Here is a 22,818-nt window from a genome sequence, read left to right as displayed (position 1 = left end):
CCAATCCCATCCCTAATCCCATCCCATCTCTAATCCTATCCCACCACTCTCACCCCCCCCACCCCACCCCGACCCCCCCCATTAAACCCCCAACAACCATTCCCCAGCCCAACCTTTATTCCCCAACGCGCCCAGCTGTGCCCCCCCCATTCCCCCTTCCATCCCCAATCCCATCCCCCATCCATCCCTAATCCCATCCCTAATCCTCCATCCCCATCCCAACCCAATCCCTAATCCCATCCATAACCCCATCCCCATTCCCTTCCATCCCCAATCCCATCCCAATCCCATCACCATCCCATCCCCATCCTATCTCCATCCCTAATCCCATCCCCATTCCCTTCCATCCCATCCCATCCCATCCCATCCCAACCCCATCCCCTTCCCATCCCACCCAACCCCATCCCCAACCCCAATCCCTAATCCCACCCCCAATCCCATCCAATCCCCATTTCCCTTCCATCCCCATCCCAATCCCATCCCTAATCCCATCCATAATCCCATCCCAACCCCATTCCCCTTCCATCCCCAATCCCATCCCCATCCTATCTCCAGCCCTAATCCCATCCCCCTCCCATCCCAATCCCATCCCTAATCCCATCCCCATCCCATCCCTAATCCCATCTCCATCCCATTCACATCCCTAATCCCATCCCCATTCCCCTTCCATCCCCATCCCCATCCCATTCCTATCCCATCCCCAACCCCATCCCAATCCCAACCCCATCCCATTCCCCTCCCCAACCCCAACCCCATCCCATCCCCATGACCCCCCCCGCAACCCTCCCCAATTAAACCCCCAACAACCACTCCCCAGCACATACCTTTATTCCCTCTGCACCCCTCTGTGCCCCCATCCCCCTTTTTCCCCCCAAAAACCACACCCCATGGGGGGTGTGTGTGTGTGTGGGGGTCCACCTCAGCGGCGCGCCCCCCTCTCCCCGGCCTGGAGGAAGGCCTGCGTGAGGAAGAGGAGCTGCCCTCGGGGCAGGAGCCGCTCCAGCAGCAGGTCGGCGGCATCGGGGCGCAGCAGGACCCCCGGGCGGCCGGGGGGGCCGGGGGGCGCAGGGCGGCCAGCAGGCGGGGGGCCAGGAGCCTCAGGGTGGTCTCGGCCAGAGCCAGGTTGTCCCGGGGGTCGCACAGCAGGGCCAGGGCCAGCCCGGAGCCCCCCAGCCAAGCCACCGGGGTGGCCTGGGGGAAGGGGTCGCCGGGGGGCAGCTGGAAAGCCCCCCCGGGGCGTGCTGCAGGGCTGGGGGCTCCTCGGGGAGAGGGGGGGGCGAGGGGCGGCCGGAGGATGAGTGCTGGAGGTGGCAGTGGGAGGCGACCTGCTGGAGGGGGGGGGGATTTGGGTGAGGACCCCCCCCTCTAATAGGGTGGGGGAAGGGGGAGGTATTGCTGGGGGGGGGGCAGGTCCCGCCGGGCCCTGCCCCCCCCAAAATGGGGGTCCCGTATTGCTGGGGGTATTGGGGGGGGTCCGCAGCCCTCCCACTGAGCCCAGACCCCCCCAAAAATGGGGGTCCTCTATCCCTGGGGGTATTGGGGGGGGTCCACAGCCCTCCCACCGAGCCCAGTCTCCCCCCACCCCAATAGGATCCTATTGGGGGGGGTCCCACAGCCCGGGGGGTCCCAATAGGGGGTGTGTAGGGGGGTCCCACCATGCCCAGACCCCCCCCAAAATAGGGATCCCCTATCCCTGGGGGTATTGGGGGGGGGTCCGCAGCCCTCCCACCGATCCCAGCCTCCCCCCTCCCCAATGGGATTTGTACTGGGGGGGTCCCACCGCCCAGGGGTCCCAGTAGGGGGTACTGGGGGGGTCCCACTGAGCCCAGACCCCCCCCCCCAAAATGGGGGTCCTCTATCCCTGGGGGTACTGGGTGGGGGTCCACAGCCCTCCCACCAATCCCAAACTCCCCCACCCCAATGGGATTCCTATTGGGGGGGTCCCACCAACCTCAGCCCCCCCAAACTGAAGCTCCCCTATCCCTGGGGGTATTGGGAGGGGGGGGTCCACAGCCCTCCCACCGAGCCCAAACTCCCCCCTCCCCAATGGGATTCCTACTGGGGGGGGGTCCCACCACCCAGGGGTCCCAGTGCGGGGGGGTCCCACCAACCTCAGACCCCCCACAATGAAGCTCCCCTATCCCTGGGGGTATTGGGGGGGTCCACAGCCCTCCCACTGATCCCAAACTCCCCCCACCCCAATGGGATTCCTATTGGGGGGGTCCCACAGCTCGGTGGTCCCAGTAGGGGTGTGCAGAGGGGTCCCACTGAGCCCAGACCCCCACAAAATGGGGGTCCCCTATCCCTGGGGGTATTGGGGGGGGGGGTCCGGAGCCCTCCCACCAATCCCAAACTCCCCCCTCCCCAATGGGATTCCTACGGGGGGGGGGGTCCCACAGCTCGGGGGTCCCAGTAGGGGTGTGCAGGGGGGTCCCACCGTGCCCAGACCCTCCCCAAAATGGGGTTCCCCTATCCCTGGGGGTAATGGGGGGGGGTCCACAGCCCTCCCATAGAGCCCAGCCTCCCCCCACCCCAATGGGATTCCTACTGGGGGGGTCCCACAGCCCGGGGGTCCCAGTAGGGGTGTGCAGGGGGGTCCCTCTGAGCCCAGACCCCCCCAAAATGGGGGTCCCCTATCCCTGGGGGTATTGGGGGGGGTCCGGAGCCCTCCCACCAATCCCAAACTCCCCCCTCCCCAATGGAATTCCTACTGGGGGGGTCCCACAGCCCAGGGGTCCCAATAGGGGGTGTGTAGGGGGGTCCCACCATGCCCAGACCCCCCCCCAAAATAGGGATCCCCTATCCCTGGGGGTATTGGGGGGGGGTCCACAGCCTTCCCACTGAGCCCAGCGCCCCCCCCCCAAATGTGACTCCCCCGGGGGGGTCCCACAGCCCCTGGGGGGGGTCCCTCGGAGCCCCCCCCCCCATACCTGGCCGCTGCCAGCAGCTGCTCCTTGTGGCGGAGGCGCTGCCGGGGGGGGACCCTGGGGGGGTCCCGGGGGGGTCCCGGGGGGCTCGAAGGAGCGCGCCAGCAGCACGCGGCAGGGGGCGTGGCCGGGGGGCGTGGCCAGGCGGGGGGGCGTGGCCAGGCTCCCCCAGCGCCAGCAGCAGCAGCGCGCGCACCATGGCAACGCCGCGCCGCGACCCCCGGCCCGCCAAGAGTCACGTGGCAGCGGGCGTGGCGGGGCTAACGCTCCTCCCACCCTCCCATCTCCCCGCGTTGCGATTGGCTGGCGCGGAGACGCTCGATTCCCATTGGAGAAACGGGTGCAGGTGCCCCCTACACGTGACAGCGGCGCCACGCGATTGGCCGAAGCGACGCGGAAGACGCGCTGTGATTGGCGGAGTTCAAGCATTGAGAGCGAGGCGGTGAAGCCGCTGCCTGTACCCGGAAGTACGGGCAGCCTGCCAGGCCCCCAGCCCCATTTATTGCCCAGTCCCACAGCACCGCCCCCCCCATGCCCCCCCCGCGGGCACCGACCCCCGAGGGGTGTGTTGGGGGGCTCTAAGTGCTTCTCTGCAACCCCCTGGTGGGCACAAACCCTGGGAGGGGGCTGCAAGTGCTGTGGGACGAGGCCTGGACCCCCCCTTGGGGGGAGCTGAGACCCCCCCCCAGGGTCCTGATGGCCCCCCCCGGTGGTGGGGGTCTCAGCAGTGGTTGAGGCGGCTGTAGAGCTCGCGGCGGCTGCGCTCGCCCGCCCAGGTGCGGCTCTTGAGGCGACATTTGCGCAGGTCCTCCTTGAAGTCGGCGTGGTGCATGGGCCGGTAGTCCTGGGGCTCGCAGTGTGCCTGGGGGGGGGGCACCCGGCACCGTCAGAGACCCCCCGGGACATTAGGGTAATTGGGAAGTGAGGGGGGGGGGTCGTGGGGGCTCACCTGGTACTGGGGAAGAACTCGCGGTACCCCCCTTGAGGACGTAGAGCTCGGGGTAGTGCAGGTGGGGGTACTCGTTGCAGGCGCGGTCCTTCTCGCGGACAAAGCGGCACCTGGGGAGGGGGGTGGTGATGTGGGGGGGATGGGGGGGGGGCAGAATGCTTGGGGTGGCCCTGGGGCAGGACATGCTGGTCCCCAGGAGTAGCCTCCGACCCCCCAGAGCTGCCCCTGGCCCCCAAGAGCTGCCCCCAGGCCCTAAGAGCAGTCCCACAGGCCCCAGGAGCAGCCCCCCAGGCCTCAAGAGCAGCCTCTGGTCCCCAAGAGCAGCCCCTGGCCCCCAAGAGACACCCCCCAAGCCCCAAGAGCAGCCCCTGGTCCCCAGGAGCAGCCCCCCTGGCCCCCAGGAACAGCCCCCCAGACCCTATGAGCAGCCCCCCAGGCTCTAAGAGCCACCCCTGGCCCCCAGGAGCAGCCCCCCAGCCCCCAAGAGCCTCTGGCCCCCAAGAGCTGCCCCCCAAGCCCCAAGAACAGCCCCTGGCCCCTAAGAGCCTCCGGTCCCCAGGAGCTGTCCCCAGCCCCCAAGGGCCACCCCCCAAGCCCCCAAGAGCTGCCCCCAGCCCCCAGGAGCGGCCCTCCAGGCCCTAAGAGCAGCCCCTCAGCCTCTAAGAGCCACCCCTGGCCCCCAAGAGCAGCCCCCCAGCCCCCAAGAGCCGCCCCCCAAGCCCCAAGAACAGCCCCTGGCCCCTAAGAGCCTCTGGCCCCCAGGAGCAGCCCCCCAGCCCCCCCACGTACATCCTGGGCCCCCGCTCGGAGGAGAACTCGCAGTGGAAGATGAGGATGACACGCTTGCTGGCATCAAAGGCACGATGGGCTTCTTCAGCAGGAACTCCTCCACGTCCTGCTCCATCGGCAGGTTGACGGCACCCTGCGGGGGGGGGACACAGGAGGCACCTTCACCCCGCTGCCCCCCGCTGTTTGCCAGGTTGAGACCCCCCCACACCCCCTCAGGCACACGCAGCACCCCCTGCGACGCCGCTCAGCACCTCCAGAGCATCCCAAACCCGCGGCGTTTGATATTTTTGATATTTTTGATATTTTTAACGCCCCCCCCCCCACCCCGCTCGGACCCCTCGGACAGGGCAGGGCGAGCCCCCAGCCCCCCCACCCCCCCCGGGGGTGCAGCAGCGGTTCCTGACCTTGATGTGGCCTCCCTCGTACTCGTAGGGGTACCTGCAGTCCACGATCACGCAGCTGTCGATGAAGCTGCTGAACTGCCCCGCTCAGCACCGCCACCATCTGCGGGGGGGGCCAGGACCCCGTCAGCCCCCCCACCGGCACCGGGGGGGGCTCCCGGGACCCTCCCCATACCCTCATGGGGCCGTTCCCTTTACCATTTCGGGGGAAATGTATTTGAGGTCCTGGTGCTTGCCCTCCACCGTCTGCAGCAGGTAAGCCTGGGGGTGACATTTGGGGTCAGGGGCTGAATGGGGGGGCACCCACCCAGCCTGGTTGCCCCCAGCAGGGCTCTGCGGCCACCCTGGGTTTTTGGGGGGGTGGGGTTGAGGGCACCCCCGGAGCCCCCACCTTGGAGAAGTCCCCGATGAGCTCGCGGTGGTCGTTGGCCAGGATGTTCTCGATCTCCTCCTGGCAGAAGGACCGGGAGCGCAGCAGCCGCGCTTTCTGCCAAAAAAAATAAAATAAAATAAAATTATAAAATAAAATAAATAAAATAAAAATAAAATAAAATAAAAAATAAAATAAAAATTAAAATAAAATAAAATAAAATAAAAAATAAAATAAAATAAAATAATAAAATAAAATATAAAATATGAAATAAAATATATAAAATAAAATAAAATAAAAATAAAAATAAAATAAAATAAAATAAAATAAACCCCAAAACACCCCAAGGAATGGGTCAGGAGCCCAGGGGGGGCAGGCAGGAGACCCCTACCCCCCCCCCCAAACACCACCTCCCCCCATCACCCACCGGCTCTGCCACCTCCCCTAAGGAATGGATCATGAGCCCGGGGGGGCGAGCAGGAGACCCCCCCCCCAAAACACCCCCTCCCCTGTCACCCACCGGTTCCGCCACCCTCTCCGGGGGTGCCGGCCACGCTGCGGCGCCGCTTGGTTTTGACGGGGGTGTCCCTGTCGTGGGGCCTCCCCAGGCGTTTGAGGATGGGCCGGATGACGCTGCTGGGCATGGAGGGCGAGCGGAACAGCTGCCGGGCACTTGCTGCGCTTGCTGGGGGGCTGTTTTTTTTTGGGGGGGGGGGACAGGAGACCCCCGCGTGGGTGCCCTGGGCAATGCACACCCCCCCCCATGGGCTCCGCTGGTTCCCCTTTTGGGGTGAGGATCCCAGCTCTGGTAGCCCAGGGTGTGCCCCAAGCCCTGGGGCTGATGCTGCTGCCCCCCCCCCACCAAGGGTTTTTGCCCCTGGGGGGGCTTTTTGGGGGTTTTTTTGGGGTTTCGGGGGGGGCTGCACCTACCGGCTCTGCCTCCTCCTGTTTCACCAGTGGGGCCGTCAGCAGGCTCGCCATCCCCGGCGGCACCTCGGGGTCACTCTGCTGCCACAGTGGGGGGGGGACATTGAGGGGCTCGGCCCTGCTGCCCCCCCCAGGCATCTCGCCCCCCCCCAGCCAGTCCCCCCACTCCCAATTTTGGGGTGTCCCCGAGCTCCGACCCCCCCTGGGTGTCACCAGCCGTAGGGATTTCGCCCACCCCAGGGACTCAGTGCAGCCATAAAAAGCGGGAGGGGGTCATAGGGGGGGGGGCACGGTGCAGAGGCAGAGCCCCCCCCCCCTCTGCCCCCCCCCCCAGTACCTTCATCTCCTCCTCGTCCAGGATCTCCATGAAGCCATCATCCTCCTCCTCGCCCATGGAGGAGGTGAGGGAGCAGCGGCGCAGCACCACGGGGGGGCTCTCGCCCTCAGGCAGGTTTTCCTTTTCGGGGGTGTCAAACTGGGGGGGGGGGGCACACATCCCACCACTGAGCACCACCAGAGATGGAGCCCCCCCCCCACGGTGCTCCCCGATGGGAGATGGGACCCCCCGATCCCCTCCGCGGTGCCACCCCCGCACCCATGGGCTCGCAGATTTGGTTCCTGCGAGCAGCAGCCCCCCCCCCCCACGACCCCCCCTGACCCCCCCAGCCCCCCCCACGACCCCCCAGCCCCTCTCACCAGCAGGCTGGGCGCGGAGCTGGGTCTGTGTGCGAACGGCTCCTTCCCCGACCCCCCCTCGGCCGCCTGCAGCCGCCCCCGGTGCCCCGGCCTCTGCGGCTTCTTAAACACGACCCCCTCCTGCGGGAAAGCCGAGGGGGGGGCACAGCGTTATAGCAGCCCCCTCCCCGAGCCCCCCCCCCCCCCCCCCAAGCCCCCCCCAGGCTGCCCCCACTCACATCGTCCTGGGGCTGCTCCCTGGCGGGGGGGCTGCAGTTGGAGATGTTCCTCAGGGCTGGGCTGGCCCCCAGGAGCCGTGGCTGTGGGGTGGGTTTTTTTTTTGGGGGGGGGGGGGTGAGAGGTGCTGCACGGCCCCCCCAGCCCGTGGTCCTGTGCCCCCCCCCCCCCCAAATCTTACCGGCAGCGAGTGGATCCTGCGCGCCAGGAGCTTGTTGCTGCAGGACAAGGAGGGGAATGATCAATGGCGCCCCCCCCTCATACCATAGGGACCCCCCCCCCAAAAAGGGGTGACCCAGCCCCGGGGGGGGGGTCTGGGGATGGGGGGCACCCCCCAAACTTACTCGGTGACGACCCTGCCAGCCCCCAGCACGGCCTTTTCGAAGCTGTGGGGAGAGGGGGGGGGGGTCAGGGGGTGTCGGACCCCCACCCCGGGCACTGCTTTGTGTGTTTTTTTTTTTTGGGGGGGGGGGCTCAGCCTGATGCACAGCCCTGGGGGGGGGTCAGGCTGTGGGGGGGCCCGCGGGTGGTCCCGCTGCCCACCTGTATGCTAATGGGGGCCACCAGCGCTGCCCCCGCCAGCTGGCCCCCCAGCGGCCATCTGCCCATAGCCAACGGCTGGGGGGGGGGACACGACCCTCCTGCAGCCCCCCCCCATTTTATCATGCCCCCCCCCCATCGCCCAGCACCACCCGGAACAGGCTGTGGCTTCCTGCCCCCCCCCCCCCCCCCCCCCAAGCTGGATTTTGGGTAAAGGCGGCTCCATGCGGGGTGGGGGGGGGCACACACACAGCCCGGGGGGGGCTGCCCCGGGTGGGGACCCCCCCCCACGCAGTGTTATGGGGGTACAGGGGGGTCTCCCCTTGGGGGGGGGCACTCACACGTCCTCCAGGGCTTCGGGGTCCTCCTGCGTGGGGGAGTCCAGGCCCAGTCCTGGGGGGGACAGGGTGGGGGGGGGTGGGTTGGGGGGGGGCTGGGACACCCCAAGGGACCCCCCCGTGCCCCCCCCCAAAAAACTCACCCGCGTCCGAGGCGTCGGAGCCCTGGGATGAGCCCGAGGAGGCGCGGGCCAGGCGGCAGCGGGGGCGCGGGGAAGGGCCCCCCCCGGAGCCTTTCTCCGGGGGGTGTCACAGTGGCTGTGGGACGAGGGGGGGGGCACGGGGCTGGGACCCTCACCCCCAGCCCCACAACGCCCCCAGCCCCACATCACGGCCGGGAACCCCCCCGGAACATCACCCCCCCCCCCAAAAAAAAAAAGCACCCCTCCAAAAAAAATAAAGCCCCCCCCCCCCAAAAAAAAAGCCCCCCCCGCACACTGACCTGCCCAGCCCCGCCAGCTTGTCCATGTCGCGAGCCAGAGTCGTGACCGGCGACATCCCCGACGACCCCCCGCGCCCCCCCCCCCCAGCCGCCGCCACCGCCAGCAGCGCCGCCAGCCCGGGCAGCCCGCGGGGGCTGGGGGCGCCCCGAGCAGCCATGGGGGGGGCGGGAAATGGAAAATGGGGCAGAAATGGGAAAATGGGGTAAAAAGGAAGAGATTAAAAGAAAAATGGGATAAAAATTGAAATAAGGTAAAAATTAAAAGGAGATGAAAATTAAAAGGAGGTAAAAATTAAAAGGAGATAAGTAAAATGAGATAAAAATAAGGAAGAGAAAAATTGAAATAAGGTAAAAATTAAAAGGAGATAAAAATTAAAATAAGATGAAAATAAAATAAAAAGAAAAAGAAAAGAAAAATAAGATAAAATAAAATAAAAATAAAAAGAAAAATAAGATAAAATAAAATAAGAAGAAAATAAAAAATGAAAAATGAAACTTAAAAATGAAAAAGGAAAAAAATAAAAGTTAAAAATGAAAAAGGTGAAAAATTAGAAAGGAAAAAGGAAAAATGGAAAATTAAAAAAAAGGAAAAAAGAAAAATGAAAGAATGAAAAAATAAAAATGAAAGATGAAAAGATGAAAAAGATGAAAACCAGGAAAATGAAAACGAAAGAAAGGAACTTAAAAAATAAAATTAAAAAAAGAGATAAAAAATAATAAAAAAATAATAAAAAAAAATAAAATTAAAAAAATACGAGATGCAAAAAAAGAAGAGAAATAGAAGATAAAGGGGGGGGGGGTGGCGGTGTGGGGCCGGAGCCGGGGCCCCCGCAGGCGGCGGTGCCGCCCCAGTCCCTATTCGAAAAATAACAGCGGCGGCGGCACCGCCCCCCCGAGCACGGCCCCGCCGCAAGCCCGGCCCCCCACGGGGGGGGCACACGGGGGGGGGCACGGGGCCGGGAAGTGAGGGGCCGGGGGGGGCACGGCCGGGGTGGTTTAGGGGCTGGGGGGGGGAACGAGGAGGGGGTGCAGGGGGCAGGGTGCATGGGGGGGGTGAATGGGGGGGGGGGCAGTGGGGGGGTGGGGGGCACAGGGCTGGGGGGGCACGGGGGGTGTTATGGGGGGGGCACAGATGGGGGAGTAAGAGGGGGGATGCGGAGGGGGGCATGGGGGCGGGGGGGGTGGGATACGGGGGGGGGGGGCGGCTGCTCGGACGCTGCCCCCCCCCCCAAATGAATAATAAAATGAAATAAATAATAAAATGAAATAAATAATAAAATGAAATAAAGTAAAATAAAATAAAGTAAAATAAAATAAAGTAAAATAAAAATAAAATAAAATAAAGTAAAATAAAGTAAAATAATAAAAATAAAATAAAATAATAAAAGTAAAATAATAAAAATAAAATAAAACAAAATATAGTAAAATAAAATAAAATAAAATAAAATAAAATAAAGTAAAATAAAATAAAATAAAATAAAATAAAATAAAGTAAAATAAAATAAAATAAAATAATAAAATAAAGTAAAATAAAATAAATAATAAAATAAAATAAAATAAAATAAAATAAAATATAAAATAAAATAAAATAAAATAAAATAATAAAAATAAAATAAAATAAAACAAAAAAAAACAAAATAAAAATAAAATAAAGTAAAAAAAAGTAAAATATAAAATAAAATAAAATAAAATAAAATAAAATAAAATAAAATAAAATAAAATAAAATAAAATAAAATAAAATAAAATAAAATAATAAAATTTCTCGGGGGGGGGGGGCCCGGCTTGGCCCCACCACGTGGCACCGACCCCACGAGCCCCAGCCTCGACCCTGCTGTGGGGGGGGGGGGGTCGGGTTTTGGTCCATCTGTCCCTTTGGGGGTGCCCCCCCCCCCTCCTTAAATCCCCCCCCCCCGGCCTTTCTGATGCAGAGCAGGGGCTGGGGGCGGCCTTTGAGCCATTGTCCCGGCCGCGTTCTCCCTTTTCAGAGGGGACAATAAAAGGGGGGGGGGGGCGAGCCCTGCCTGACCCTGGGGGGGGTGGGGGGCAACCAGGGGCAGCCCCAAGGCTTTAGGGTGGGGGGGGGGGGCACCCGGCCCTGCTGGCAGCACTGTGGGGGGGGCCCTGGAGGGGCTGGAGTGGGGCTGAGGGGGGGGTCCTGTGCCCCCCCCCTGTAATTTGTGGTATTTTGGGGGGGGGGGCAAACAGGGGCAGGGGGCTCCCGGTGCCCCCCCCCCAGCCCTGTAATTGCTTCCAGCCCCAGCAGCGGGAGGCTGGGGGCTGGGGGCCTGGGGGGGGGGGGGGGCAGAGGTTGCTGCCACGCTGATGGCCTCGGGGGGGGGTTCTCCTGTTACCCCCCCTCGCCCTCATCCCCCCCCCATTTGCTCAACCCCCCCCCAATCTCATCCTACCCCCCCTCTTCCCCCTTTGTCTGTGCCCCCCCATCCCTCAAAACCCCCCCCAAGAAGCCCCCCAGCCCCCCAAGACCCCCCCCAACCTCCCCCATCTCTCTGTGCCCCCCCCCAGAACCCCCCAAGACCCCCCCATTTCTCTGCAGCCCCCAGACCCCCCCAGCCCCCTCAGGACCCCCCCCATCCCTCAGACCCCCCCCAGAAGCCCCCAGGCCCCCCCAATCCCCCCCCCGCCCCCCCATCTCTCCCCCCCTCAGAACCCCCCAGCCTCCCCCTCAGGCCCCCCCCATCCCTCAGACCCCCCCCCAGCCCCCCCCAGCCCCCCCATTTCTCCCCTGCCCGGGACCCCCCCCCCAGCCTCAGGCCCCATCCCTCAGAGCCCCCCAGAGCCCCCAGCCCACCCCCAATCCCCCCCAGCCCCCCAGCTCCCCCTCAGCCCCCCATCCCTCAGACCCCCCCCAGCCCCCCCAGCCCCCCCATCTCTCTGCCCCCCTCAGAACCCCCCAGCCCCCCATCTCTGTGCCCCCCCCTCAGAACCCCCCCACCCCCCAGGCCCCCCAGACCCCTCCCCTCTCTCTGCCCCCCCCGTTGCCAGGCAACCCCTCGGCGCGCTCCCATCAGGCCCCGCGCGGCCCCGTTGCCATGGCGACGCGGCGGGCGCCATGGCAGGCCTGGGCCTAGGCCCGGGAGCGGCGGGCGATGGCGGCCTGCGGGCCCTGTACGGCTGGCTGGACTCCGTGCCCCTCTCCCGGCCCCGCAGAAACGTCGCCCGCGACTTCAGCGACGGCGGTGCGAGCGGCTCCGGGCCTCCGGGGAGCCGGGGGGGGTTTTAGGGGGCCAGGCCGTGGTTGTGGGGCCAGGCCCGGGCCTGCTGTGGGGCCAGGCTGTGGTTGTGGGGCCAGTCCCGGGCCTGCTGTAGGGCCAGGCTGTGGTTGTAGGGCCAGGCTGAGGTTGTGGGGCCAGACCCGGGCCTGCTGTAGGGCCAGGCTGAGGTTGTGGGGCCAGACCCAGGCCTGCTGTGGGGTCAGGCTGTGGTTGTGGGGCCAGGCTGTGGTTGTGGGGCCAGGCTGAGGTTGTAGGGCCAGGCTGTGGTTGTGGGGCCAGGCTGTGGTTGTGGGGCCAGGCTGTGGTTGTAGGGCCAGGCTGAGGTTGTGGGGCCAGACCCAGGCCTGCTGTGGGGCCAGGCTGTGGTTGTGGGGCCAGGCTGTGGTTGTGGGGCCAGGCTGAGGTTGTAGGGCCAGGCTGAGGTTGTAGGGCCAGGCTGAGGTTGTGGGGCCAGGCTGTGGTTGTAGGGCCAGGCTGAGGTTGTAGGGCCAGGCCTGGGCCTGCTGTAGGGCCAGGCTCTGGTTGTAGGGCCAGACCCAGGCCTGCTGTGGGGTCAGGCCTGGGCCTGCTGTAGGGCCAGGCTGAGGTTGTAGGGCCAGGCTCGGGCCTGCTGTGGGGCCAGGCTGTGGTTGTGGGGCCAGGCTGTGGTTGTAGGGCCAGGCTGAGGTTGTAGGGCCAGACCCAGGCCTGCTGTAGGGCCAGGCTGTGGTTGTGGGGCCAGGCTGTGGTTGTAGGGCCAGGCTGAGGTTGTAGGGCCAGACCCAGGCCTGCTGTAGGGCCAGGCTGTGGTTGTGGGGCCAGGCTGTGGTTGTGGGGCCAGGCTGTGGTTGTAGGGCCAGGCCCGGACCTGCTGTAGGGCCAGGCTGAGGTTGTAGGGCCAGGCTGAGGTTGTAGGGCCAGGCTGTGGTTGTAGGGCCAGGCTGTGGTTGTGGGGCCAGACCCAGGCCTGCTGTGGGGCCAGGCTGTGGTTGTAGGGCCAGGCCCGGGCCTGCTGTGGGGCCAGGCTGAGGTTGTAGGGCCAGGCCCGGACCTGCTGTAGGGCCAGGCTGAGGTTGTAGGGCCAGGCCCGGGCCTGCTGTGGGGCCAGGCTGAGGTTGTGGGGCCAGACCCAGGCCTGCTGTGGGGTCAGGCTGTGGTTGTGGGGCCAGACCCAGGCCTGCTGTGGGGCCAGGCTGCGGTTGTGGGGCCAGGCCCGGGCCTGCTGTAGGCCAGGCTGTGGTTGTAGGGCCAGGCTGAGGTTGTAGGGCCAGACCCAGGCCTGCTGTAGGGCCAGGCCGTGGCTGTGGGGCCAGGCTGTGGTTGTAGGGCCAGGCCCGGACCTGCTGTAGGGCCAGGCTGTGGTTGTAGGGCCAGGCTGTGGTTGTGGGGCCAGACCCGGGCCTGCTGTGGGGCTAGGCTGAGGTTGTAGGGCCAGGCCGGGCCTGTTGTAGGGCCAGGCTGTGGTTGTAGGGCCAGACCCGGGCCTGTTGTAGGGCCAGGCTGTGGTTGTGGGGCCAGGCTGCGGTTGTGGGGCCAGGCTGTGGTTGTGGGGCCAGGCTGCGGTTGTGGGGCCAGGCCCGGGCCTGCTGTAGGGCCAGGCTGTGGTTGTAGGGCCAGGCTGAGGTTGCAGGGCCATACCCAGGCCTGCTGTGGGGCCAGGCTGTGGTTGTAGGGCCAGGTTGAGGTTGTAGGGCCAGGGCCAGGCTGAGGTTGTAGGGCCAGGCTGTGGTTGTAGGGCCAGGCTCGGGCCTGCTGTAGGGCCAGGTTGTGGTTGTGGGGCCAGACCCGGGCCTGTTATAGGACCAGGCCCCGCGCCCCACCACCTCCTCTCCTCCTCCTCCTCTTCCTCCCCCCGCAGTGCTGGCAGCCGAGGTGGTGAAGTTTTTCTTCCCCGCCATGGTGCAGCTGCACAGCTTCGTGCCCGCCAGCTCCACGCCGCAGAAGCTGGCCAACTGGGGACACCTCAACAGGTAGCGGGGTGGCGGCGCCCCACTCCCCGCTCCCCCACCGGGCTGGGGGGGCGCTACCCCTCAGAGCTGTTTTGGCTCCTGTTTTTTTTAATTTATTTATTTTAGGAAGGTTTTGAGGAAGCTGAACTTGTCCCTCCCGGACGAGGTGATCCGTCAGGTGGCGCAGTGCCGGCCGGGCATGGCGGAGCAGGTGCTGCTCGTGCTGCGACAGAAAATCGAGGAAAAACAGAAAAAGAGCAAGGCGCTGCCCGGCCCCCACCAGGTCAGTGGGGCCTGGGCCCCCCCCCGGCACCCCCCAGGGGGGCACCACGGGGCTGTGGCTGCGCAGGAATTTGAGGCAGGTTGACCCCACCACGCTGCTGGGAACCCCCTGCTCTGAGCCGACCTCTGATATAGGGGCAGCCGGATGGGTTGGGGTGCTCCATCCCCCATTTTCCTGGCAGGGGGGTGGGCCTGGAGCCCCCCCCCAGCACGGGGGGGGGCTGCTTGCAGGGTGACCCCATGGTAACGGGGTTTTTCCGTGCAGGAGCTGGGCGTGAGGACAGCACAGGAGGAGATCGGCTACCTGGAGACGGGTAGGGCCCCCCCTACACCTTGGGACCCCCCTCTCCTAACCCAAAATCTGCCTCCTGTTTTTGGGGGGGGGGCGTGAGGGCTCAGAGCTGTTTGGGCAGGGCACGTGCTAATTGAGGGAGATGCTCCGTGTGCTAATTAACCCTAATTGTGCTCCTGGACTGAGGTTGGACCCAACCTCTCCGCTCTGTTTTATTGCTTCCCTCCTGACAGGGGGGGGCAAGGTGAAGAGCACGGGACGGGGCTGTGCCCAGGAGCCCCCCGGGGCTGTGGGGTAAGGCTGGGGGCTGTGGGGGGGCTTTGTGGGGGCTGTGTGGGGGCTGTGTGGGGGCTTTGTGGGGTCTGTGCCCCCCCCGGGGGTCCCTGCAGGCTGTGCTCCGCAGGTCCCCGTGGGGTGCAGGCTCCTGGAAGGGGGACCCCAGGAGGTGCTGGGCACGGCCGGGGGGCTCAGTGGGTGTGCGGGGGGGCTCAGTCACTGTCCTGGGTGCCCCCTCCCTGTCCCAGGAGCCCGGCCCCCCCCGGGGGACGCCGCTGCCGCCCGCCTGCAGCTGGCAGAGAAGGAGCAGGCGCTGCTGCTGGCCCAGGAAACCGTGCAGGTGAGCGGCACCGGGACCGTGGTGCCCCCCCCCCCCCCCACCATCCCGGTGTGCCCCCCCCCCCCCCTCCCGGGGCTGACCGAGCCCGGTTTGGGGGGGGGGGACACACCGAGCTGAGGGCAGGTCCCGCTCAGCTCCTGCAGCTGAAGGTGCGGCGCCTGGAGCAGCTGCTGCGCCTCAAGGACACGCGGATCGACGACCTCAGCCGGCGCCTGCAGCGGGAGCAGCGCTGAGCAGAGCCCCCCCGGTGCCCCCCCCCCCCCCCCGGTACCCCCCCTCCCGGTGCTTGGGGGGGGGGGGGCAGAGCAGAATTACAGCCCCGTGCCCACCCTGACCGTGCCTCCCCGTCTGTGCCTCGGCGATGCCGACCCGTGCTGTGCTCCAAGCCTTCCCTCCGGGGCTGGGGGGGGCTCCCGGTTAATCCCCGGGGGGAGGGTCCCGGTTAATCCCCGGGGGGAGGGTCCCGGTTAATCCCCGGGGGGGGGGTCCCGGTTAATCCCCGGGGGGGGGGCTCCCGGTTAATCCCCGGGGGGCTCCCGGTTAATCCCTGTTGGGGGCTGGTGGCTAATCCCGGGGGGAGCCGTTTCGGTGCCCCCCCACCCCCCTGTCCCTACCCCCGGTGCCCCCCCGGTGCCCCCCGCCCCCCCCCCGGTGCTGGGCTCAGGGAGGGGAGGGGGCACCGGGGGGAGGCGTCCCCATGGCAACCGCGTGGCGCGGGGGCGGGGCCTCCTGCCGCTCAAGCCCCGCCCACTCTCTCCCCATTGGCTGCCCTCTCCCATCGCCACGCCCCCTCCCATTGACGGCCACGCCCCTTTGAGTGAACCCTGCCGGCGCGCCGCGTAGGAACCGGAGCCAATGGGAGTGGCGGGGGAAGGGGGCGGGACCGCAGAGCGGCGGGCCAATGGGAGCGGCGGGGGGGCGTGTCCGAGGAGCGGGGTGACCAATAGGAGGGCGGGGGGCGTGTCCCGGTAGTGGGAAGCGGGCAGCGGGCAGCGCCCGGGACGCGGCGGTGAGCGGGGACGGCACCGGCGGGGGGGGGGGCTCGGGGTGCATGGGGGGGCCCCGGGGGTCCCCACCGGTCCCCTCCCAGCCCCCTAAAAGCGCGTGGATTTTGATTTTTTTAATTTTTTAATTTTTATTTTTTTTAATAATTTTTTAATAATTTTTTAATTTTTATTAATTTTTGTATTTTTTCCCGTTTTTCCGTTTTTAACGTTTCCGCCCGGTTTCCGCGCTCCGTTCCAGCGCCCCGTGCTCGGTTTCACCCCGTTGCCCCCTCCCCCCCCCCCCCCCCTTTTCATCCCGGGGTCACGGTCGGGGTCACGGGGTCACGACCCCGCCGCTCCCCCCCCGCCCCCCCCGGTCCCCGTTTCCCCTCCCCAGGGGCCGCTCCTGCCCTGTCCCAGCCGCGGTGACCCCGGGGCCGTGGGAGCTGCGTGGCCCTGGGGAGCACCGGGGGGGGAGCACCGGGGTCCACCACCACCCCCCCCGGTCCAGCACCGGCAGAGCCCCGGTGCCGGTGCCCAGGCTCCCCCCCCGGCATCCCCGGTGCTCACCGACCCCTTTTTCCCCCCCCCCCAGCTCCGGCGGCGCCCCTCGGAGCATGGCCTCGCTCCCCCTCCTCTGAAGCTCGGCACAAGGACACCGGACGGCGGCGGGGACCCATGGCTGCGGCCAGCAAGGGTGAGTCCCGGTACCCCCCCCCCCGGTACCACCCCCCCCGGTGCCCCCCCAGCCTCTCGGGGTGCTCCCGGTGCCGCTGCCTCCCGGCTGCATGCTGAGGTGACACGGAAAGGCTGCGGCACTCCCAGCCCTGCACCCCCCAGACACAGCCCTGGGGGCTCTTTGTGCCTCTCCCCGTGCCCCCCACCCCCGTGGCCCCCTCCCTCGGTGCAGCCTTACCCAGGCTGCTGGCACAGCCCCCACCCGGGGGGCACGGTGCCAGGGTCCCTGCGCCGCGTGCTGTCATCACCTGCGGCTCTCCTGGCAGCGCTGCCGGTCCCGTGGCCGCGGTGCCAAGGGCAGGCTGCCCGTTATCTCCTTGCCCGCTTGCCCCAGTGCTCCCAGTGCTGCCTACTGGGGGACAACGGGGACCCTCACGGCAGGACCCAGTGACAAAAGGTGGCGCTTACAGCCCCAGGCTGACTCACGGAGCTGTCGGCGTGGCTGCCTGGGTGTGTGCAGGATGCACAATTAGGGATCGCACCCCTAATTTCAGTGCAGGAATTTGGGCTCTGCGTGGTGCCAGCACTCGGGGTGGGGGCCCCATCCCTGTCACCCCCGTGGGCAGGGTGCGGTGCCGCGTCCCGGTGCCCCCCCAGAGCTGCCTGGGGGCTGCTCGAGCTCTGGGTCCAGCAGCAATTTGGGCTCCCCACGATGATCCTGTGGGGCTGTGCCGAATTCACCCCAAACCGTGCGCCCCCCAGGGGGGGTTTCTGTGAGTTCAGGTGGGGACACCCCCACCCACGGCCTCGCACCCCCAGCCCCGCTGCCTGCTGCGTTCCTCGCCAAGCTGTTCCTGCCCAACAATGGCGAGTTATTAAATCCCCTGTAAATCAGGCACAAAGAAGCCTTTTCTTCAAGGAGGCAGCAATCTGCTCCCTGCCTGCTGCCAGATGGACGCCGCTCGGCGGCTCTGGGGAGGGGGCTTTTTTTGGGGTTCTGCCCCCCCCTCCCACACACACACAGCCCAGCAGTGGAGCTGCGGCAGCCCGGCTGTCCCCACACGTCCCCCTGCCCCACATCTCCGTGCTGAAGCCACCGGGACCCTGCTCCGTGCCCGGCCCCGCTCCCAGCTCGGTGCCTGGGTGCAGAGCCCGTGCTGTGAGTGCCCCCCCAGCCCCTGCAGCAGGATTTTTCCCCCCCCATCTCATTGCTGGGGGCTGTGCCTCACCCTGTGTGGGCAGCCTGGCCAGGACATTTCCAGGGTCACTGCTGCAGGAGGAGGAGGAGGAGGAGGAGAAGGAGGAAGAGTTTTCTCCCCCTGGCAGCCCGCAGACCCCATCCTGAAAAGCCCCAGGGCGCACAGCACCGCTCCTGGTGGGAGTCCGGGAGTGTCAGGGGCTGGGGAGGGGCACGGAGCCCGTCCTGCCCCATGGCTCCGTCCTGCCCCATGGCTCCGTGTCCCCGGGGGCAGGGGGTGACGCGTGGGCTCCGTCCTCTCGCCCCGTGCAGGCGGCAAGGCCAAGGCGGGGGGCGTGCGCTTCGCCCCCAGCCAGCCCGCGGAGGGGGCCCCCGGCCACGTCCACTTCCAGGAGCAGCTGCGGGACTCGGCGGTGATGGTGACGCAGGAGAAGGACGGGCACTTCCTCGTCAAGGTGGGATTTGGGGGGGGCACACCTGCTTTTGGGGGGCTGCTGGGGGTGGACACGTGCCCGGGGAGCCCGCGGGTGCCATGGGGACCCCTCTCCACGGGTGGCTGTGGGGCTCCTCAGGGCACGGCCCCCGGGGGGGCTCCTTTCCACGAGGAATAAAACCAGCGAAGGGCTCTGCAGGTACACCCCGGCGCTGCGTGAGGCAAGAGCGATTTAAAATTCCCTTTTGAGCTCTGAGTCACTTATTTGATGGGTTATTGCCCTAAAAATTGCTGCGGGTTGCTGAGCGATCGCCGCCCCGGGGGTGGCTGCCGGCGTTGTGCTGCCGGCACCGCACGTGCCCTGCAGGTGGGTCCCCGAGGCAGCTGCTGCCCCTCACGGGGGGGTTTTGGGGTGGTTTTTGGGGCTCTCCCAGCCCCGGGGGGCTGTGGTGCTTCCCGTGCAGCCCACCCCGTGCACGTTGGAGGTGGGGGAGAGCGGTGTCCCCGTGCTGGGGGTGCGATGGGGGTGCTGGGGTGGCATCCCCCTTCTCGGGGGGCTCTGGGGTGCTGGGAGAAATGGGGGGGGGGCCCTTCCCGAAATATGGATTGTTGAGCGTGATGGAAACCAGCGTGGGGGCTGGGAGAGGGCTCTGGTTTTTGTCGGAGTGGATAAATGCTGCTGGAGGCGTCCTGGCTCCTGCTGCAGGTCCCTGAGCGCTGCTCGGTGTCAACGGGGGGGGGGGGGAATGGGTTCTGCTGCCCCCCCACGTCCCCGGGGTCCTTCTCAGCAGCGCCGTTCCCAGCAGTGGTTATTTCTGCTGCTCGCTTTGCGCAGCTTAAAATAACCGTGTTTATTGCATTTTCCTGAGTGTTTGGGAAAACGCCCCCCCCGTGGCTGCTCCAAACCCCGTGCCACCCCCGTGGCGCCTGGGGGCGAGCGTCGGGTGCTGGTGGGTCCCTGCCCCACAGGAGGGGGGTGTGGGGTGGGATTGGGGGGCTGTGAGCCCCTCGCCTTCATCCCACCCGGCGTGACCCCCCCTCTCCCCTCGCAGGTGGGCTTCCTGAAGATCCTGCACAAGTACGAGATCGCCTTCCTCCTGCCCCCCTCGCAGCGGCTGGGGAAGGACGTCTGCGCCCTGCCCCTCCCCAACCCCAACCTCAGGGTCCTCAGCGTCACCTCGGGGCCTGAAGGTAAGGTCCCCGTGTCCTCTGCGCCCCCCCTCAGGGTCCTGGGGGTGGCTTCTGCCCCCCTGGGGGGCACCGTCCTGGGAGCCAGAAGTGATTTAAGGAGGGGGTGTGTGATGGAGAGCGGCTCCTGCTGCTGTCCCCATGTCCCCAGCAGGGTGCGTGCCTGTGTGGGTGCCACCACCTCGGCACCCCTGCTGCGTGGGGACGTCCCCGATGCCACCCCCGTCCCCATGTGGCAGGGGATGGGGAGTTTGGGGCAGGAGCAGCCAGGGCGCAGGGTGCCAAGCGCTGGGTTTGAGACCTCGGCTTCACCCGGGCACCACGAGGCAGAGCCGGGAACCCCTGAGGGGCTCCTGGGTGGGGGCAGCCCCCACCCCTGGCACTCAGCACCTTTTTATTTCCCCCCAGCACCATTTTTGGGGGCCCCCCCGGGCCGCTGGCAGTGTGCTCGGGCAGGCTCGTGGCCCCGGGGCTGCTCTGATGCCTTTTTTTTTCTGCTGAGCTGCCGCAGGTGTTTATTTTTCTGCCTACTCCCTGCTTTTATGGAGAGCTTTTTTCCCTCTGGATGGAAAGCAGCCGCCTCCTCCCGCTCTGACAGCTGTGCCTGCGCTCCGGGGGGGGGCACACAGGGCTGTGGGGCCAGGCTTCACCCTTCTCCTGGCTGCTTTTGGGGCTGTTACCTTGTCCCCCTGCCCTGCAAGGGGACATTTGCAGAATTTTGGCACGGGTTCTCATATCAGGAAGGGTTTGGGGTGCCCGGCTGCGGGGAGGTGGTGCCCTGGGGCACGGCACCGGGTGCCCACCCGTGGCAGGGCGCAGGCAGAGGGGTTCCTTTGGGTGCTTTTGGGGTTGTTTGCGCATTGTGCTGCTGGATTTGGGGCCGGGCACCCCAAAAACCAGCCCCGTGCTCCTGCCCTGGGCGATGCCAGCAGCAGCTCGGGGCTGGGGGCTCCCAGAGCGGGGCCCCCAGGATGTGAGCAGCTCCTGCCCGCCCCCCAAAATCCTGGCCCAGCCGTGGGCTCTCAGCATCCCCCCCCCGTCCCCAGGTTACAGCATCAAGTGCGAGTACACGGCGCACAAGGAGGGGGTCCTGAAGGAGGAGATGCTCCTCGCCAGCGAGACCGGGGACGGCGCCGGCCTCAAGGTGGTGGTGCAGGCTCGCGTGATGGGTAAGGGCTGCTGGGGGGCTGGGGGCGTCTGTCCTGCCCCCCCCCAGGGGGTTCACAGGGGTTCCCGTGCCCCCATTTCCCATTGTCCCCCCCCCTCGTCCCGCAGACCGGCACCACGGCACCCCCATGCTCCTGGAGGGGGTGCGCTGCGTGGGAGCGGAGCTGGAGTACGACTCGGAGCAGAGCGACTGGCACGGCTTCGATTAGCCCCCGGCCCCCTCCCCGGGGGGGGCACAGCTCCCCTTTAAAGCAGGCAAGATGCCCCCCCAGGCCCCCCAGCGCTGGTGCCACCGAGCTGGGGGCTGCCACTGCTGCTGCTCCCCCCCTGCCCGCTGAGCCAGGGCTGCTGCAGCGCCCCCCACCCTGTGCCTCTGCTCCCCCCCCGGGGTGGGGGCGTCCCCAAAAAACCCCCCAAAACCCCCCTGAGGCTCCTGAAGTGCCCCGGCAGCTCCTGCCTTGGATGGGGCTGGGCTGGGGAAAGCCCCCCCCCGTGCTGCCCCCCTGCTGCTGCTTCCCCTCGCTTTTCTCCCACCCCACCCTCCCCAGGAGGGGGCATTTGGGGGCGTGGGGGGGGGGGGCACACCCCGAGCTGGGCCCCCCCGGGTTAAATTTTGCCTCCTGGGGGCTGGCTCCCCTTGCCTGTCCATGTCCATGTCCACGTTGAGCACCGCCTTGCTCCCCCTCGTGTTTTTCCCCCCTTTTTTGCTTTTTTTTTTCCCTGTCCCCCCCCCCCCCCCCCCGGCCGCAGCAGCAGGAGGCTCGGTGTGCCTATACAGATATAAATATATAGATATATACATACATGGCCGCGTGCGGGCGGGTTTTTAAGTACAAAAAAGAAAAAATAGTATCTATAGAGGTAACTAATAAATGTCAGTTTAACCGTGCCAGAGCTCAGCCTGTCTGCGCCCCCCCCCCGCGCTCCTTCCCCCCTCACGGGCAATTTTCTCTCCTAAATACGATTAAAACCCACAGAGGGGGGGTGGAGGGGGGGTGCCCCCCCTTTCCCTGCAGCCCTCAGACTCCCGGGGGGGTGAGGATGTGTTTGTTGGTGTGTGGGCAGCCAGGGGATGAGGGGGGGTGGCGGGGGGGGGGGGCGATGCATTTCCAGGCAGCCCCAGGCTGGGTGCGGGGCTCCTTCCCGCACGCTCAGCGTGGCACCCGCAGCGAGGAGCAGTAAAAATACAGAAATTTGGGCTCCAGCAGCGGGGGGGGGCAGCCCCAGACCCCTCCCTGGGTGCTGGGGGCCGTGCCAGGGCTGGCTTTATGCCTTCTGAATTCGGCCCCCCAGCCCTTTTTTTTTTTGGGGAGCGATTCTCAGCATCGGGGCGCCCCGCGGGGTGACGGCGACCTCTCGGCACGGCGAGGGGGGGAGCGCTTGGGTCTTGCCCCCCCCAGGGTGCCCCCTGCTCAACCCCGCCGAGCTGGGCGCATCAGTTGGAGAGGAAATCGATGGTGGCCCGCACCGTCTTGGAGGTGCTCATGTCCACGGCCGTCACCTTGATCTCCGTGTCCCCAAACTGCATGGCGGCGCGGATTTCGCGGCGGGCGCGGGGGGAACCGGTGTCACCGTCGTGTCCCCCCCCCTCCCCAAGCTGCGGCAGCTCCAGGCTGACGGTGCCGCACTTTCGCACGCCGGGGTCGGTGATGTAAACCACGTCGTCCGCGGCGCTGCAGTAGATGTTGATGATGGTTTTGCGCTGGCCGGGGCGCGCCGGGCAGTAGCTGCGCTGCACCACCTCCCCCAGCGCCACCGACTGATCGACGGAGACGAATTTCTCGAAGATGTCGGTGCACCAGTTCTTGCCTTCCTTCACCAGCAGCTTCTCCCGCGGGTGCTTGCCCTCCACGAACTTGTTGAGCACCCCCACGCCGTAGGTGAGGGGGGAGCGCCGCACGCGGACGATGGTGGGGTCGAGGCCGAAGAGCACGGCGCCCTTCAGGATGGTGAGCCCCACGTCCTGCGGGATGACCACGCGGCACGCGGCGCCGAAGGCGGCCTGCACGGCGTGCTGCAGCATGGGCGACTCGGCGAAGCCCCCCACCAGGAAGAGGAATTTGATGCCTTGCACCTCGGGCTTCTTCAGGAGGGCGTCTGGGGACAGAAAGAGGGGATTTGGGGTCAGGCAGGGGGTGAGGGAGCCCCCCCGGTGCCGGTGAGTGGGGGAGAAGCGCTCCGGGCAGCGCTCGGTGCCGAGGGAGCCACCGAGGAGCTCCCC

General features: G+C 65.9%; 3 protein-coding genes across 4 annotated transcripts in view; 1 reads left to right on the top strand and 2 right to left on the bottom strand.

Moving 5' to 3' along the window:
- Positions 1–3,338: 3,338 nt before the first annotated feature.
- On the bottom strand, positions 3,339–9,355 carry LOC140002365 (M-phase inducer phosphatase 2-like). The gene is given in 22 exon segments (XM_072036793.1): positions 3,339–3,789; positions 3,877–3,901; positions 3,903–3,986; positions 4,666–4,732; positions 4,735–4,798; positions 5,070–5,150; positions 5,152–5,169; positions 5,265–5,327; positions 5,458–5,553; positions 5,864–5,880; positions 5,957–6,104; positions 6,106–6,129; positions 6,367–6,441; positions 6,701–6,838; positions 7,060–7,179; positions 7,278–7,358; positions 7,457–7,493; positions 7,620–7,661; positions 8,157–8,208; positions 8,297–8,366; positions 8,369–8,411; positions 8,596–9,355. Coding segments are annotated over 22 exon segments (1,644 nt in total). The 5' UTR covers positions 8,754–9,355; the 3' UTR covers positions 3,339–3,648.
- Positions 8,794–21,486, top strand: ADISSP (adipose secreted signaling protein). Its single transcript, XM_072036792.1, has 12 exons — positions 8,794–8,798; positions 11,557–11,793; positions 13,667–13,778; positions 13,884–14,040; positions 14,305–14,353; positions 14,565–14,625; positions 14,824–14,947; positions 16,529–16,630; positions 18,122–18,264; positions 19,295–19,433; positions 20,477–20,599; positions 20,706–21,486. The coding sequence occupies exons 1-12, from the start codon at positions 8,794–8,796 to the stop codon at positions 20,804–20,806; spliced, it is 1,353 nt and encodes a 450-aa protein (XP_071892893.1). The 3' UTR covers positions 20,807–21,486.
- The window catches only part of HSPA12B (heat shock protein family A (Hsp70) member 12B), a 13,525-nt gene continuing 12,027 nt past the window's right edge, over positions 21,321–22,818 (bottom strand). For both annotated transcript variants that reach the window (XM_072037944.1, XM_038172115.2), the window contains exon 13: positions 21,321–22,694. In XM_072037944.1, the coding sequence (XP_071894045.1) occupies positions 22,033–22,694 (662 nt within the window). In that variant the 3' untranslated portion in view covers positions 21,321–22,032. The remainder of the gene's footprint in view (positions 22,695–22,818) is intronic.

This window comes from Anas platyrhynchos, chromosome 4 (assembly GCF_047663525.1).
Source record: "Anas platyrhynchos isolate ZD024472 breed Pekin duck chromosome 4, IASCAAS_PekinDuck_T2T, whole genome shotgun sequence".
NCBI classification, from domain to species: Eukaryota; Metazoa; Chordata; class Aves; order Anseriformes; family Anatidae; genus Anas; species Anas platyrhynchos.
This window is presented reverse-complemented; position numbering and strand designations above follow the sequence as displayed.